The following is a 14,849-nucleotide window of genomic DNA, read 5'->3' as shown; positions in this document are numbered from 1 at the left end:
TCTCTGGACGTCCTCAATGGCAGGAAGTGGTGTCCCTGTGATGCGTTGGGCGGTTTTCACCACCCTCTGCAGTGCGTTGCGGTCAGCAACTGAGCAGTTCCCATACCAGACTGTGATACAGTTGGTCAGGATACTTTCAATCACACACCGGTAGAAGTTCACCAGGATGGCTGGAGACAAGTGGTTCTTCTTCAGTGTCCTAAGGAAGAAGAGGCGTTGGTGAGCCTTCTTGACTAGGCTGGATGTGTTGGTGGTCCAGGTCAGGTCCTCCGAGATGTGGGTTCCCAGGAACTTGAAGCTGGAGACACGTTCAACAACCATCCCGTTAATGTGGATGGGGTCATGTGTTTCACTTTTCTTCTTCCTGAAGTCCACAATAAGCTCTTTTGTCTTACTGGTGTTGAGGAGCAGGTTATTGTCAGCGCACCATGCAGCCAGGTGCTGTACCTCCTCCCTGTAGGCAGTCTCATCGTTGTCTCTGATGAGGCCAATCACTGTGGTGTCATCAGCAAACTTGATGATGGAGTTGGATCCATGCACAGGCCTGCAGTCATGGGTGTAGAGGGAGTAGAGAAATGGGCTCAGCACACAGCCCTGTGGTACGCCGGTGTTGAGTGTGATGGTGGTGGAGCAGGTGAGGCCTGACCTAACATGCTGAGGTCTGTTGGTCAGAAAGTCCATAATCCAGCTGCAGAGGGAGGTGTTAACACCCAAGTCTCCAAGTTTAGTGGTCAACTTGGAGGGAATGATGGTGTTGAATGCTGAGCTGAAATCAACAAACAACATCCATACATATGTGTTGTTGTTATCCAGGTGTGTGAGTACCGAGTGCAGTACTGTGCCTACTGCATCCTCAGTGTTCCTATTGCTATGGTAGGCAAATTGGTGTGGGTCCAGTGTGGGTGGGAGGTAGTTCTTGAGGTGTGCCAGGACCAGTCGCTCAAAGCACTTCATAACAATGGGTGTGAGTGCTACGGGGCGGTAGTCATTCGGGCACGTTGGGGAGGAGTGTTTCGGCACTGGCACAATGGATGTGGACTTAAAGGATGTTGGCACAGTTGCTTGGGTGAGGGACAGGTTGAAAATGTCTGTGAAGACCCCTGCGAGCTGCTCTGCACATATCCTGAGCACACGTCCAGGAATGCCGTCGGGGCCAGCAGCCTTGCATGCATTGATCCGGCTCAATGCTGTGCAGACATCTGTGGAGGTGAGTTTCCTGAGAGTGTGATCTTGGTGGCCGTCTCCTTGTTGTTATTGTCAAAGCGAGCATAAAAGTAATTCAGCTCATTAAGGAAGGAGACGTCTGTGACCGTCGGAGTGGAGTTGCATGGCTTGTAGTCACTGATGACCTGGATGCCCTGCCACATGCGCCAGGGGTCAGAGTTGGAAAAATGCTCCTCTACCTTTAGCTTGTAGCAGTGCTTGGCCTTCTTGATGCCCCTCTTCAGGTTAGCCCTGGATATGCTGTAGGCCTGAGCGTCATCTGATCTGAAAGCAGTGTTGCGGGCTTTCAGCAAGAGCCGCACCTCCTTGTTCATCCATGGCTTCTGATTAGGGTACGTTGTGATCTGTTTCTCTGTTGTAACACTGTCAATGGAGGTATTGATGTAATCCAGTACAGAGGTGGTATAGATATCAATGTCCGTGTGAGAGCCACTGGCAGCCTGAGAAGCAAACATACTCCAGTCCGTGTGTTGAAACTTGTTCTGAAGTACAGACTCTGCTCCCATTGGCCACACTTTGATGGTCTTCACTGATGGCTTCACACGGTTGATGAGGGGTGAATACTTGAGGTGAGAAACAAAGAAAGGTGATCAGACTGTCCCAGGTGGAGGAGAGGAGTCGCGATATAAGCTCCTGCAATGTTTGTGTAAACATGATCCAAAGTTTTGTCTCCTCTAGTGTGGCAGGAGACATGCTGATGGAATTTGGGGAGCACTGTCTTTAAATTGGAGTGATTTAAAATCACCCACAACCAGAGGTGGGTAGAGTAGCCAAAAACTGTACTCAAGTAAAAGTACTTGTAGAAATATTTACTCAAGTAAAAGTAATAGTCTGAATAGTTACTTGAGTAAGAGTAAAAAAGTACCGGATAAAAAAACTACTCAAGTATTTAGTTACTCGCTACTTTGGATCATATACTGAATATAGTCTATTTTTATTTAGATATATAGATATTTAGATACAATTTACACACACACACACACATATATACACACACACACATATATATATATATATACATACACACTGCCGTTCAAAATATTTTTTTAATGTAATTTATTTCAGTGAAGCAAATCTTAATTTTTATTAGCCTTTACGCCAGTCTTCAGTGTCACATAATCCTTCAGAAATCATTCCAATATGTTGATTTATTATCAGTGCTGTTCTTTTAACCTTCTATTCATAAAAAAAAAAAATCCTTAACAAAATGTCACATGTTCCAACAAAACTGCAAATCCCTGTTGAAAAAAACAGCATATGCTGGTATAGGTATGTTTTGAAGCATGGGATGCTGGTTTCAAAACATACCTAACTAGCATATGCTGTCCTTTTCAACAACACTGATAATAAATCAATATATTAGAATGATTGCTGAAGGATCATATGACTCTGAAAACTGGAGTAACAGCTGATAAAGATTCAGATTTGCATCACTGAATTAAATTATATTTTAAAGTATATTAATTAATTATTAATTATGTATTTTGTATGTATATAACCTCGGACACGGAGAAGAGTGAAATCTCCTCACAAGACCGCTACAGAACATCTGAACATTACGAAATAAATGCATATGACGGATCTTCTTCCGTCTGTTCCGCAAAATGCAAACAAATGTAGCTTTTATTTCTGCAAGCGTAAATATTGTGAAAATATGAATATTAACTGTGTCTAAGCAAAGGCATTCCTCCTGGAACTAACGCGGGTTTGGCGGGTATTCATTTCATACTCTGTGACAGCTTATTTAATTCATTAATTCTGTATTTAATGTATAAGGTACATTTATAACTGGTAATGTCATAGTTGTATTGTGTAGTCAGTGCAATCGAATCTATACCTGTGGAACCGACAGCACTGTTCATCTAATAAAGATCTTCATAGCTAGCAAACCATAGCCTATTCAGATCTGCTTTCACCTGACTGTAGATCCAAAGCCACGTCTTCATCGCTCTTGATGTTCTTAAACTCTCTCTTATCTGAGAGAGAACCGCTTCAGACGACACTGAACGAATCATTCAAACTGATTCACGAACCGATTCACTGGTTTGCCAACTGGTTTGTTCGAGCCTTCGAACAGAATTGACTCAAAAGAATGAATCATTCGCGAATGGGCATCGTTCATTGCCCAGAGAAAAGTAGACGGCGCGTTTGGAATAAACTGAAGCATTTTTATCTTAATTATTACGTATTGCAATAAGATACAGTAACGAGAGGAGCGTCGCCCACAGTAACTAAGTAAAAGTACCGTTTTTTCACTAAAAATGTACTTGAGTAAGAGTAAAAGTACCCATTTTAAAATATACTCTAAAAGTATTAGTTACCCAAAAAATTTACTCAAGTAAATGTAACGAAGTAAATGTAACTCGTTACTACCCACCTCTGCCCACAACAATAAATGCAGCCTCCGGGTGTACAGTCTGTTGTTTACTAATGGCCGCATGCAGTTCGTTCATAGCAAGCTTAGCATTAGCATCCGGGGGAATATAGGCTGCAGTTATAATGGAGGAAGTGAACTCCCGCGGCAGATAGAAAGGTCTACACTTAACCATGAGAAACTCTAGGTTAGGTGAGCTAGGTTAGGTTATTATATAATTAACAATAACAAAAATCTTAAGCTAACTGAGAATTCTCACAGCACTTGCATATCATTGCTCTTTTGTTGATTTTGATTGCTTCTATTGTCCTCATTTGTCTGCTAAAAGCGTCTGCTAAATGACTAAATGTAAAAAAAGTGTTTGATATACAGTGTATCTGCATATTTATTTGTTGTTGTTATTTCAAAGTGATCATCAGTGTAACTAAACAGTCGTAATTAGATTCCAAATGTTTAATGCAAAATACAGTAAAAATCTCGCTACGTAATGAAATAATTTTTCACTAAATGAACACAAGGATGAATTACTTATTGCTATTCATATTCACCAGTATAATAGTAATAACCCATTGCTAATATTGCTGTTTGATCCAAAATTGTAATTAAATAAATGCATTTGTGTTCCACAAAGGAAAGTGATAGAGGTTTGGAACAACATGAGCGTCAGTAATAATGACAGGATTTAGACAAACACTGCAAAAAAATTATTCTCTTAGTGTTTTTGTCTTGTTTTCTAGTATAAATATCTAAACATTCTTGAATCAAGATGCATTTACTGTACAAGTAAAATTATTTAAGATATTATGTCTTGTTTTCTGTAAAAAAAAAAAAATTTTTAGTTTTTCCTTGAAAGAAGCAAAAAATATCTGCCAATGGGCCAAGAAAAATAATCTTGTTTAGCCTTTGAATTAAGATTGTTTTTCTTACCCCATTGGTAGATATTTTTTGCTTCTTTCAAGGAAATACTAACAAAATTTAGATTTTTTTTTTTTAGAAAACAAGACTTAATCTTACATCATTTCATTTGTCAAGTAAATGCATCTTGATTCAAGAATGTTTAGATATTTATGCTAGAAAACAAGACAGAAATACTGTTGCTTTATTTGATATCAGCGGTGAATGTATTGGATGCATCGTCCAGTCCTGCTATTAACATGAGTGGCGTTGTCATGCGTCCGAATGACTGAATGGAAATCATCAGGCGATAATGAAGCGCTGATGCGCGATCAGGTTAACCGTACCAGCATCCATTGTTTCAGGGGTGTCTGCGTCTCAGCGTCACCGTCTCCCCGAGCCCCGGCCCTCGGCGCTAATTAGTTTCAGAGGGAGCCGAGAACGAGCCCTTCCCACACATCCGAGAGAGAAGAGCTCACATTAGCCAGACAAATACAGAGCAGCCGGCTGTAAAACTGCCGTATCGAGGGCGTCTAGAGAGCATCAGATCCTCGGACACCGCAATCTGTTTTCATTTGCCCTGCACCAAACTTCTCCAGAGCAGAACCTCTGGTTTCCGGTGTCCTGCCAAGGTACTTACCCCTGATCAAAAGTATACACTCTTAAAAATAAAGGTGCTTCATGATGCCATAGAGGAACCTTTTTGTCTAACTGGTTCCATAAAGAACCTTTAACATCTGAAGAACCTTTCAAGCTTTTTTGTGACGAAAGAAGGTTCTTCAGATTATAAAAAGGTAAGAAAGAATACTTCACATCATGTCTAATAGCAGTGAATATGGACAAGTTTCTTGTCACCTGGCAAAAGTTATAGTGGGATACATATCTTTTCAGACCGTATTTTCTCCCGGGGATACACGTTTTATCAGGGGTAATTACCTTGGCACAAGCGACGGTCAGACCACCGGCCTGATTTTACAGCATGATTAGTGGTGCTGGGAATATTCAAACAGCTGCTTCTTCAGGTGATTCTCGGTCCAGCCTCAAATCGGCTGATTTATTAAGCAACACTTTCTTTTCTGGCTTCTGAGGCCGTGATAAATGTGGCGCTATGCATAAATTTACCACCACGGCTCCGGCGTGAACACTTTATCTTAATGATTAAACATTGCCCTGATCAGTGGCCTAACTGCTTTCATCTATCCTGCTCGACTAAACTCTGTCAGCGTCGTTTTAGAGTATTTAAGGGCTTTTTGTCAACTGGAAGCGTCTTTCAAGCATAGGATGGCCAAAGAGAAAGACACTTTGGAAGATGCAAATCTGAAAAATTATCACAAACATGTAAGCAGTGACAGAAACTTTTACCTAGTGAAAAATAAATATATTTATTAAATATATTTCATGCAACTTATAGCCTACTACAAATAAAATGTAGTGATAAAATGTCCTTAATATAATGTCCTGCAATTTTACTTTTAGTATACGTAAAGTATACGTATACGTATGCATTAAGTACAACTAATTTTGTACTTAATGCACTTTAATTGTGCAGAAGTAGTGCTGAGGTACAATTAAAGATATGCTTAGTATATTTTACTGTGCTAAAGTGGAACTATTGCGAGTATTCTTCAGGTACACTCTAAATATTTTTCATTTAAAGTCTGATATTATTCAAAGATCATATAATCCTCATCAAAAGTGTCATTAAAACACATTTTAGACTTAATATTATGAAAAGTGCATTGTGCACAAGTAGTATGCCAAGTAAATTAATTATAATATTATATCAGTAAATCTAATTTTTGTTTAAAAATGGGAAGAAGTGTGATCAGTAGTTTAGAAAATAAAGCAAAAATGACATTCTACTCAAATACATAACTATAAATCGTAAATAAAGTGGTCTCTAATTTTATATATATATATATATATATATATATATATATATATTTATTTATATATGAAAATAAAACTACCAGTAGGTGGCAACAAGTCACTGTCTTTAATGAGTGAGTCATTGGTTCATTAATTGAAATTATTTCAGGAATGAAGCAAATGTCTGTCTTTATGAATAAGTCATTGAATCATTGACTCAACCAATTCATTCAAAAATGCATTGTTGATCAGAGATGCAAACATTCAGCTGTGACTCTGTTTGGCACTATTTTGGAGCAAAAACAGTTTAAAGAGCTGATAAAATGTAAAAACTGTAACTTGAATGCAATGTAAGTCGCTTTGGATAAAAGCGTCTGCTAAATGCATAAATGTAAATATAAATTGGCAATATTGTGTCAATAATATTAATATTTTTTTGCTGAACAAAAAAAAATATATATTTTGAAGAATGGGTAATTGAAGAGTTAATGATTCCTATTGACTTCCATAGTATGAAAAAAATACTGTATACCAGCAGCTGTTTGGTTACCAACATTCTTCAAAAATATGTCCTTTTGTGTTTATCAGAAGATTTTCTTACTTAGTATTTTTGTTTTGTTTTCTAGTATAAATATCTAAATATATATATATATATATATATATATATATATATATATATATATACCATATATGAACCAAATCAAAATTTGGTTAGTTTTTCCTTAAAACAAGCTAAAATATCTGCAAATGGGGCAATTTTTTTTTATTATTTTTCTTAGAAAACAAGACTAAATATCTTAAATAATTTTACTTGTCAAGTAAATTAATCTTGATTCAAGAATGTTTAGAAAACAAGACAAAAATACTAAGTAAGAAAATCATTTTTTTGCAGTGCTTGAGGGTGAGTAAATAATGTGAGAATTGTATTTTTTGGATGAACTATCCCTTTAAACTTAGCCTATGTTTTAAATCTATTTATTTATTAATTATATCCCATTGGATAAAGTGAGAAGGACAAAAACATGACCGATGGCCACTGTATTCAAGCCTTTATTTTCCTTTGTCTTCATCCGTTCATGCCGCCTGCAAAAAAGTGGAGGGCGTTTGATCCGAAGCGGCTTGAGTTCACATATAAATAGTTCCTTTGGGCCCGAGCTCCACGCGGTCGAGGCTGTTTTGGCAGCGAATGCAGTCGTAGTCTGCGCTGGGAGAAGCGCGCTCTCCGCTTACCGCGGTAATTGGCTGATGAAGAGTCTCGGGCCCTAAAAAGAATGTCAGGGTTCGATTTCCCGGGATCCTGAGTGAGGATATGTCACCATTTACGCTGCTTTCGGGTGACACTGGCTCTTGGCAGAAACTCTGGGGAAATCATTACTCTGTTTATACCTCTCCCCTGTCGCACCGCGCTTCCCTTTGATATTTTCACAATGTTTTTCCACTGAGTGATGGTACCTCACCGGGGTCGGGGAGAACAAGTCCCTTTTGTAAATTTGTGACCATATTTTAACGGGCAAAAGAGAAAAAGGCAGACAATTGGTGACGCGTAGCGGGAAGCCGCTGAGAGGCTTGAAGGGACGATCAATGCTGTCCAGCAGGTGTCTTCTCAGAGTAAAGAGATGCTGCTATTGATTTCTGGGGCCGCAGCCACATTTTTAGACCGGATTGCTTTGAGCGCGCTGAATTTGGGCTTTTTATTCCACAGCAGCTTTGACTTCTACAACGTGAATAATGTGTAAATAAATACTTTTTGCACTGCAAATTAAACTTTAATGACCCTGTGTTTTTGTGTATTATAAATTTCTTTGCATTTATTTGATTAAATGTACAGTAAATACAGTAAAAATTTTAAATATTATTACGATTTAAATCAGCTGTTTTCTATGTGAATATCTGTTAAACTGTAATGTATTTCTGTGATCTGCAGCTGTATTTTCAGCATCATTACTCCAGTCTTCAGTGTCACATGATCTTCAGAAATCATAATAATATACTGATTTGCTGCTGATTTGCTGCTCATACCATTCAAATGTTTGGGATATGAAAGATTAAAAATAAAAATACCACTTTTATTTATCACGGATGCATTAAAGTAATCAAAAGTAACAGTAAAGACATTTATGTTGTTACAAAATGTTTCTATTTCAAATAAATGCTGTTCTTTTAAACTTTCTATTCATCTGTGAATCCTGAAAAATAAAATGTATCACAGTTTCCACAAAATATTGTGCAGCTCAACTGTGTTCAACATTGATATTAATCAGAAATGTTTGTTGAGCAGTAAATCAGTATATTATTATGATTTCTGAAGATCATGTGACACTGAAGACTGGAGTAATGATGCTGGAAATACAGCTGCAGATCACAGAAATACATTACAGTTTAACAGATATTCACAGAGAAAACAGCAGTTTTAAATTATAATAATATTTCACAATTTTACTGCATTTTTGATCAAATAAAAGCAGCTTTGGTGAGCAGAAGAGACTTCTGAAATTAAACATTAATCAAAATGTATAAATGTGAGTCTGTCACTAACTGAATAACTGCGCAGACGTCTGATCCGATCTGTCAGACACGTCAGCGTGATGATTCCAGCTCTAATTGTAAAGACCTGCAGGACTGGGAGCTCTGGGTAATAATTGTCAGAGTCACACAGGGTTAGACGTGTCATTACAGGGACGTCAATACGGCAGAAACTGAGAGGAGATCTGTAAATGATTCGCTTGTCAGCGGAGAGACTTTAGCTCTTAAACGCTCCCGCCGTAATCAATATGCAACGCTGACAATATTATATAAAAGCAGACATTGAAATGTTAGAGGATGCATTTGATGATTGATAATCTTCTGATAAATATAGGCCTGTTTTTTTCAGTCAGCAGTGCTGATCTAATAGAAAGAGAGCCATGTGAAACAGAAGTGTAAGGAGTTTCTGAGCTCTGCCTCTATCAGGGGCAGTTTAAGATGGTTTCTGCCAGGCTGATTTGTCTGCTCTTGACCTTTCCAGCAAACTGTCCCATCATGCAGCAGGAGCGCTCCTGAGGGACTCCAGCTCTGCTGATAATGAAGCCTGTCATCTCCGCTCACCTCCACGCCGGACACACTTCCAGCTCCAAACGGCTCCTCCATCGATTCCCTGCTATTTTCCAAAGCGGCTCTGTGCGTCTGGCTGAAATACCCTCCCAGAGCTCCTCGGAGCCGCACTTGTTGGTTGAAGATGTTGTAACAGGTCACAGTGGAGACGTCAGTGTCTGCGCGCCTCAAGATCTGTGAGTTTGTGCTTTATTTAACCTCACACTGTCGGAGTAAAACATCACATTATAGGTAAAGGGTTCAACTGAAACAGCGAGGTCCGATTACTCTTTTAGATTTAGTAAAAAAAAACAAAAAAAACCAGGGTCTTAAATCAAGCGCTTAAATCAGAGCAGAAAGTGTTAAATTCTTGAAGTCGTGGCATTAAATGTTAATGCTTTGATAAAAATGAATCTCTTCCTCAGTATTTTTTTGTTTTTGTCTCCCATTACATATAAACATCAATTTACATTTAGTCATTTAGCAGACGCTTACAAATGATGACAGTAGAAGCAATCAAAACCAACAAAAGAGGAATAATATGCAAGTGCTATAACAAGTCTCAGTTAGCAAGGGTTTATATATATATATATGTGTGTGTGTGTGTGTATATATATATATATATATATATATAAAACAAAAAGAGAACAAGTAGATTGAATAGAAGAATAGAGACTAAACTTAGAGGCCTTTTTTAAAGAAAACAAGCAGTTAGAAGTCAACAATAAAATAGAATTAGAATAGTGTGCTAGAGGGTCAAATAAAGATGGAAGGATTACATATAACTAAATATATTGAGATGCAAAATTAAGATATTCTGAGAGCTTTAAAACTCATTTAAAAAAAAAATTTTGCTTGAAATAAAATAAAGTATTAAAAAACACAATTTTCATTTAGTTTAACTTACCTAAAATTTCAATTGAAAAAAAATAAAAATAAAAAAAAATAAAAAAAACCACTACACACACACACACACATTTTAAAAAACAAACAATAAACATTTAGTAAAAAGGCATTCACTGACAAAATAAAATGACTAAAACTTTGTTAAAATAAAATGAGAACAATTAACAAAAACTACAATAGTATCTGAATGATACTAAGCTAACTGGTTGGAAGGTCAAAATTTACAATAATACAACTCATTGTGTAGACATTTACAGTTGGGCAAAAAAGTATTTAGTCAGCCACCAATTGTGCAAGTTCTCCCACTTAAAAAGATGAGCGAGGCCTGTAATTTTCATCATAGGTACACTTCAACTATGAGAGACAGAATGGGGGAAAGAATCCAGGAAATCACATTGGAGGATTTTTAATTAATTTGCAAATTATGGTGGAAAATAAGTATTCGGTCAATATCAAAAGTTCATCTCAATACTTTGTTATATACCCTTTGTTGGCAATGACAGAGGTCAAGCGTTTTCTGTAAGTCTTCACAAGGTTTTCACACACTGTTGCTGGTATTTTGGCCCATTCCTCCATGCAGATCTCCTCTAGAGCAGTGATGTTTTGGGGCTGTCGCTGGGAAACACGGACTCAACTCCCTCCAAAGATGTTCTATGGGGTTGAGATCTGGAGACTGGCTAGGCCACTCCAGGACCTTGAAATGCTTCTTACGAAGCCACTCCTTCGTTGCCCGGGCGGTGTTTGGGATCATTGTCATGCTGAAAGACCCAGCCACGTTTCATCTTCAATGCCCTTGCTGATGGAAGGAGGTTTTCACTCAAAATCTCACGATACATGGCCCCATTCATTCTTTCCTTTACATGGATCAGTCGTCCTGGTCCCTTTGCAGAAAAACAGCCCCAAAGCATGTTTCCACCCCCATGCTTCACAGTAGGTATGGTGTTCTTTGGATGCAACTCAGCATTCTTTCTCCTCCAAACACGACGAGTTGAGTTTTTACCAAAAAGTTCTATTTTGGTTTCATCTGACCATATGACATTCTCTCAATCCTCTTCTGGATCATCCAAATGCTCTCTAGCAAGCTTCAGACGGGCCGGACATGTACTGGCTTAAGCAGGAGGACACGTCTGGCACTGCAGGATTGGAGTCCCTGGCGGCGTAGTGTGTTACTGATGGTAGCCTTTGTTACTTTGGTCCCAGCTCTCTGCAGGTCATTCACTAGGTCCCCCCGTGTGGTTCAGGGATTTTTGCTCACCGTTCTTGTGATCATTTTGACCCCACAGGGTGAGATCTTGCGTGGAGCCCCAGATCGAGGGAGATTATCAGTGGTCTTGTATGTCTTCCATTTTCTAATAATTGCTCCCACAGTTGATTTCTTCACACCAAGCTGCTTGCCTATTGCAGATTCAGTCTTCCCAGCCTGGTGCAGGTCTACAATTTTGTTGCTGGTGTCCTTCGACAGCTCTTTGGTCTTGGCCATAGTGGAGTGTGGCTGTTTGAGGTTGTGGACAGGTGTCTTTTATACTGATAACGAGTTCAAACAGGTGCCATTAATACAGGTAACGAGTGGAGGACAGAGGAGCCTCTTAAAGAAGTTGTTACAGGTCTGTGAGAGCCACAAATCTTGCTTGTTTGTAGGTGACCAAATACTTATTTTACCAAGGAATTTACCAATTAATTCATTAAGTTAAAATAAAATGAGAACAATTAACAAACTACAATAGTATCTCAATGATAACAAGCTAACCGGTTGGAAGGTCAAAATTTACAATAATACAACAATTGTGTAGACATTTACATTTATTGTGTTCCCTATAATTTATTCCTTAAATTTTCCCATTTGGTCTTACAATTACCTTCATAAAACCTGCAAAATAAAGGTGTGTGTATGTGTGTGGATCTCAGAAACCTGACATTCTCATTACTGTAATGCTGATTAATTCAGTTTCAGTGGAAACGCTTTACATTAGTTAACATGAACAATACTTCCCCAGCATTTATTAATCTTAGTTAATGTAAATTCCAGGATTTACTAATACATCATTAATGGTCCTGAACTAACAATGAACAGTTGTATTTTTATGTGATAAAACACCGCTACTGTTCATGCTCTGATGTTTTTCACAGAAATAAAGGACGGAAAACACATTCAGAAGAAAAGTATTTTATTTTCAGAGCGCAGCATTATTGATCAAGTCCACATGAAATCAAACCCAACTCTATTTACGCTCTTAATTCACGGTTCTGCTTTTATTGTGAATGAAGCTCTTTTCCCCATCCATTCAGCTGCTTTTGTTTCATTCTGAAATACATCACGATACAGTGATAAAATAAGCTGTGAACATTGTTTCATGCTGATTTTAAGGATTGCAAACAAAACAGGTTTGTGTTTAGCAAAGCCATAATTAATATAAATGATATGGTTGATTATGAAACTTTCTTTCAGACAGAAAAAATATAGCTACAGTCAAACCAAAATTTATTCAGACAGCTTCAACATTTCTCACATCATAGTACAGTTTATTCGCTATAGTTTAGAAAATGGTAATAAAATATGAGAAGAACTCACGGTTGAACTGCGTCAGAACAAATTGATCTTGATAATATCAGATAACTTTGATAGAAAGGTATGTAATGAATTGGGTTGAATAGCTGTCAGCTGTTTAATTTAAGTACATAATTAGATAAAACCAATTTAGCTCAACTAATTACCAAGCAATGCTTCATTTTGTTCAGTCTGTGATGGAAAAAGATCCCATTAGCAATTAAAGAAAAACACTTCAGCAAAACATGATCAGGTCAAAGTGACAATTTTACTGTAAGAAATATTTTGGGTGTTATATGTCACAGTTTACTTTATTTTGCTATCCTCACTTACATAAATGAACTATAGTGTCCTGCACCCACCAGTAAAAAATATCAAAAATTATATCTGCTTTCTGAATATTATTTGGTTTGACTGTACACTTAATTATTGAAACAGTATGTCGTGAAACGGCTAGGATCTAATAAGTGTTTGATTTACTTTCTAAATACGAATGCAAGGTCAAAATGAACCATATTTACATCTTTTCTTTTAAAATAAAAGACAGATTGTTCTAATAGCTTATTTGTGTTTCTACATCATAATTCAAATAGTGGAGATTTCAAACAAAGTTCAAGTATGTGTGTATTATGGCACTCAGAGGATCGTAATAAACGTGCGTGCGGTTGATTTCTGCAGTAAATGTCCTACAGTGTGATAAAGTGCTGCGCATTGTGTGTTATTAATGTGAAACACACACACATCTCTGATCCGTGCTGGCTGAATGAGTGTGAATGCACTTTGGTCGAATTTGAGGTTTTCACAAAAACGAGTTCATTAAGCCCTCTTCTAGCGATCCCAATGCTCCAAATAGTAATTAAACATCTAAAATCATCTTTATTTGTATGTTTTCTGAGAGGAGCACCTGCTTCTCAAGTTGTAGGTTTATTGTTGATAAGTGCAGCATTCCAGCTTTATGAATATTCATATTGAATTCTCGATGATATGAGTCCAAACCAGTGAAATATGATTTTCAAACCCATGCTGATGAAAACAATTGAATAGAAATTGAAAACAAAGAGTTTACATCTCCCTATAAAGAACATGATTGAGAAATATGTCTTGGTGATATTCACACAAGCATAATCTGTTATGTCTTACATGAACGTTTAGTTAATGTTTGGGGAAAAATCTGATGTGTAACATTATATTAGATCCATGCATTACAGTAGGTCTCAATATAGATCTGTCTAATCAAACATTAACAGAAAAGACGGAATCACTCGCTGCCCTTCATTAAACTACTGTTTATTTGCATCTTTCTTCTTATTTTTAATAATAAAGATAAAATTTAAAAATAGCTATATCGTGATTAATAATATGGTAAATATTAAGAAAAGAATTGGAGAATATGCAACGTTGCTTGGTGATTCTGCAGTCATTTTTTTGTCCAATTTCAACAAGTCATATATCAATTTGAAGGTATTTTAATGGAGAATGAAAATAAATGGAGCTCATTTTTTAAAATTTGCTCATTCTGACTCATTTTGCCAGCACGGGTCACATTTGGCCGTATGATGGTGCGAGTTCTCTGTAGGAAAGAAACTTACATAAAGTGTCTGCATAGTAAGAGAAGAATGTAACGAAGATACGATCACAGCACGACTCAACCACAGCAGATATGAATATATGAAGACAGAAATCATAACGGTTCACCATCCCTCCACTTCCACCACGAAGGGCTCTTTGAGCTTGATCTTGCCGCTGTTGACGATCACACACTCGGTGTAGGGCAGGTTACGATCGTTAGTGTCCTGGAGCTCGATGGTGTGAACCACAGACTGAAAGAAACACAGAGTTTGCTTCAGACCTGATGAGCTTGATCTTGAACTCAAGTCACCTTTATTTCTATACAAACCAGCTTTACAGTGAAAATAGTGATTCAATCATGCAAACTGAATTCAATTCTGCTGTAAGAAGATAATACTA

The 14,849-nt window shown here is 37.5% G+C and overlaps 1 protein-coding gene across 1 annotated transcript in view; it reads right to left on the bottom strand.

Moving 5' to 3' along the window:
- Positions 1 to 12,486: 12,486 nt before the first annotated feature.
- Positions 12,487 to 14,849, bottom strand: part of LOC306848174 (peptidyl-prolyl cis-trans isomerase C-like) — an 8,762-nt gene continuing 6,399 nt past the window's right edge. The window contains exon 5 of the mRNA XM_079382560.1: positions 12,487 to 14,701. Coding sequence (XP_079238686.1) covers positions 14,573 to 14,701 — 129 coding nt within the window. The 3' untranslated portion in view covers positions 12,487 to 14,572. The remainder of the gene's footprint in view (positions 14,702 to 14,849) is intronic.

The sequence above is a fragment of the Barbus barbus genome (assembly GCF_936440315.1).
Source record: "Barbus barbus genome assembly, chromosome: 28".
In the NCBI taxonomy this organism is placed as follows: domain Eukaryota; kingdom Metazoa; phylum Chordata; class Actinopteri; order Cypriniformes; family Cyprinidae; genus Barbus; species Barbus barbus.
Note: the sequence above shows the minus strand (reverse complement) of the source record. Positions and strands in the feature narration are given on the sequence as shown.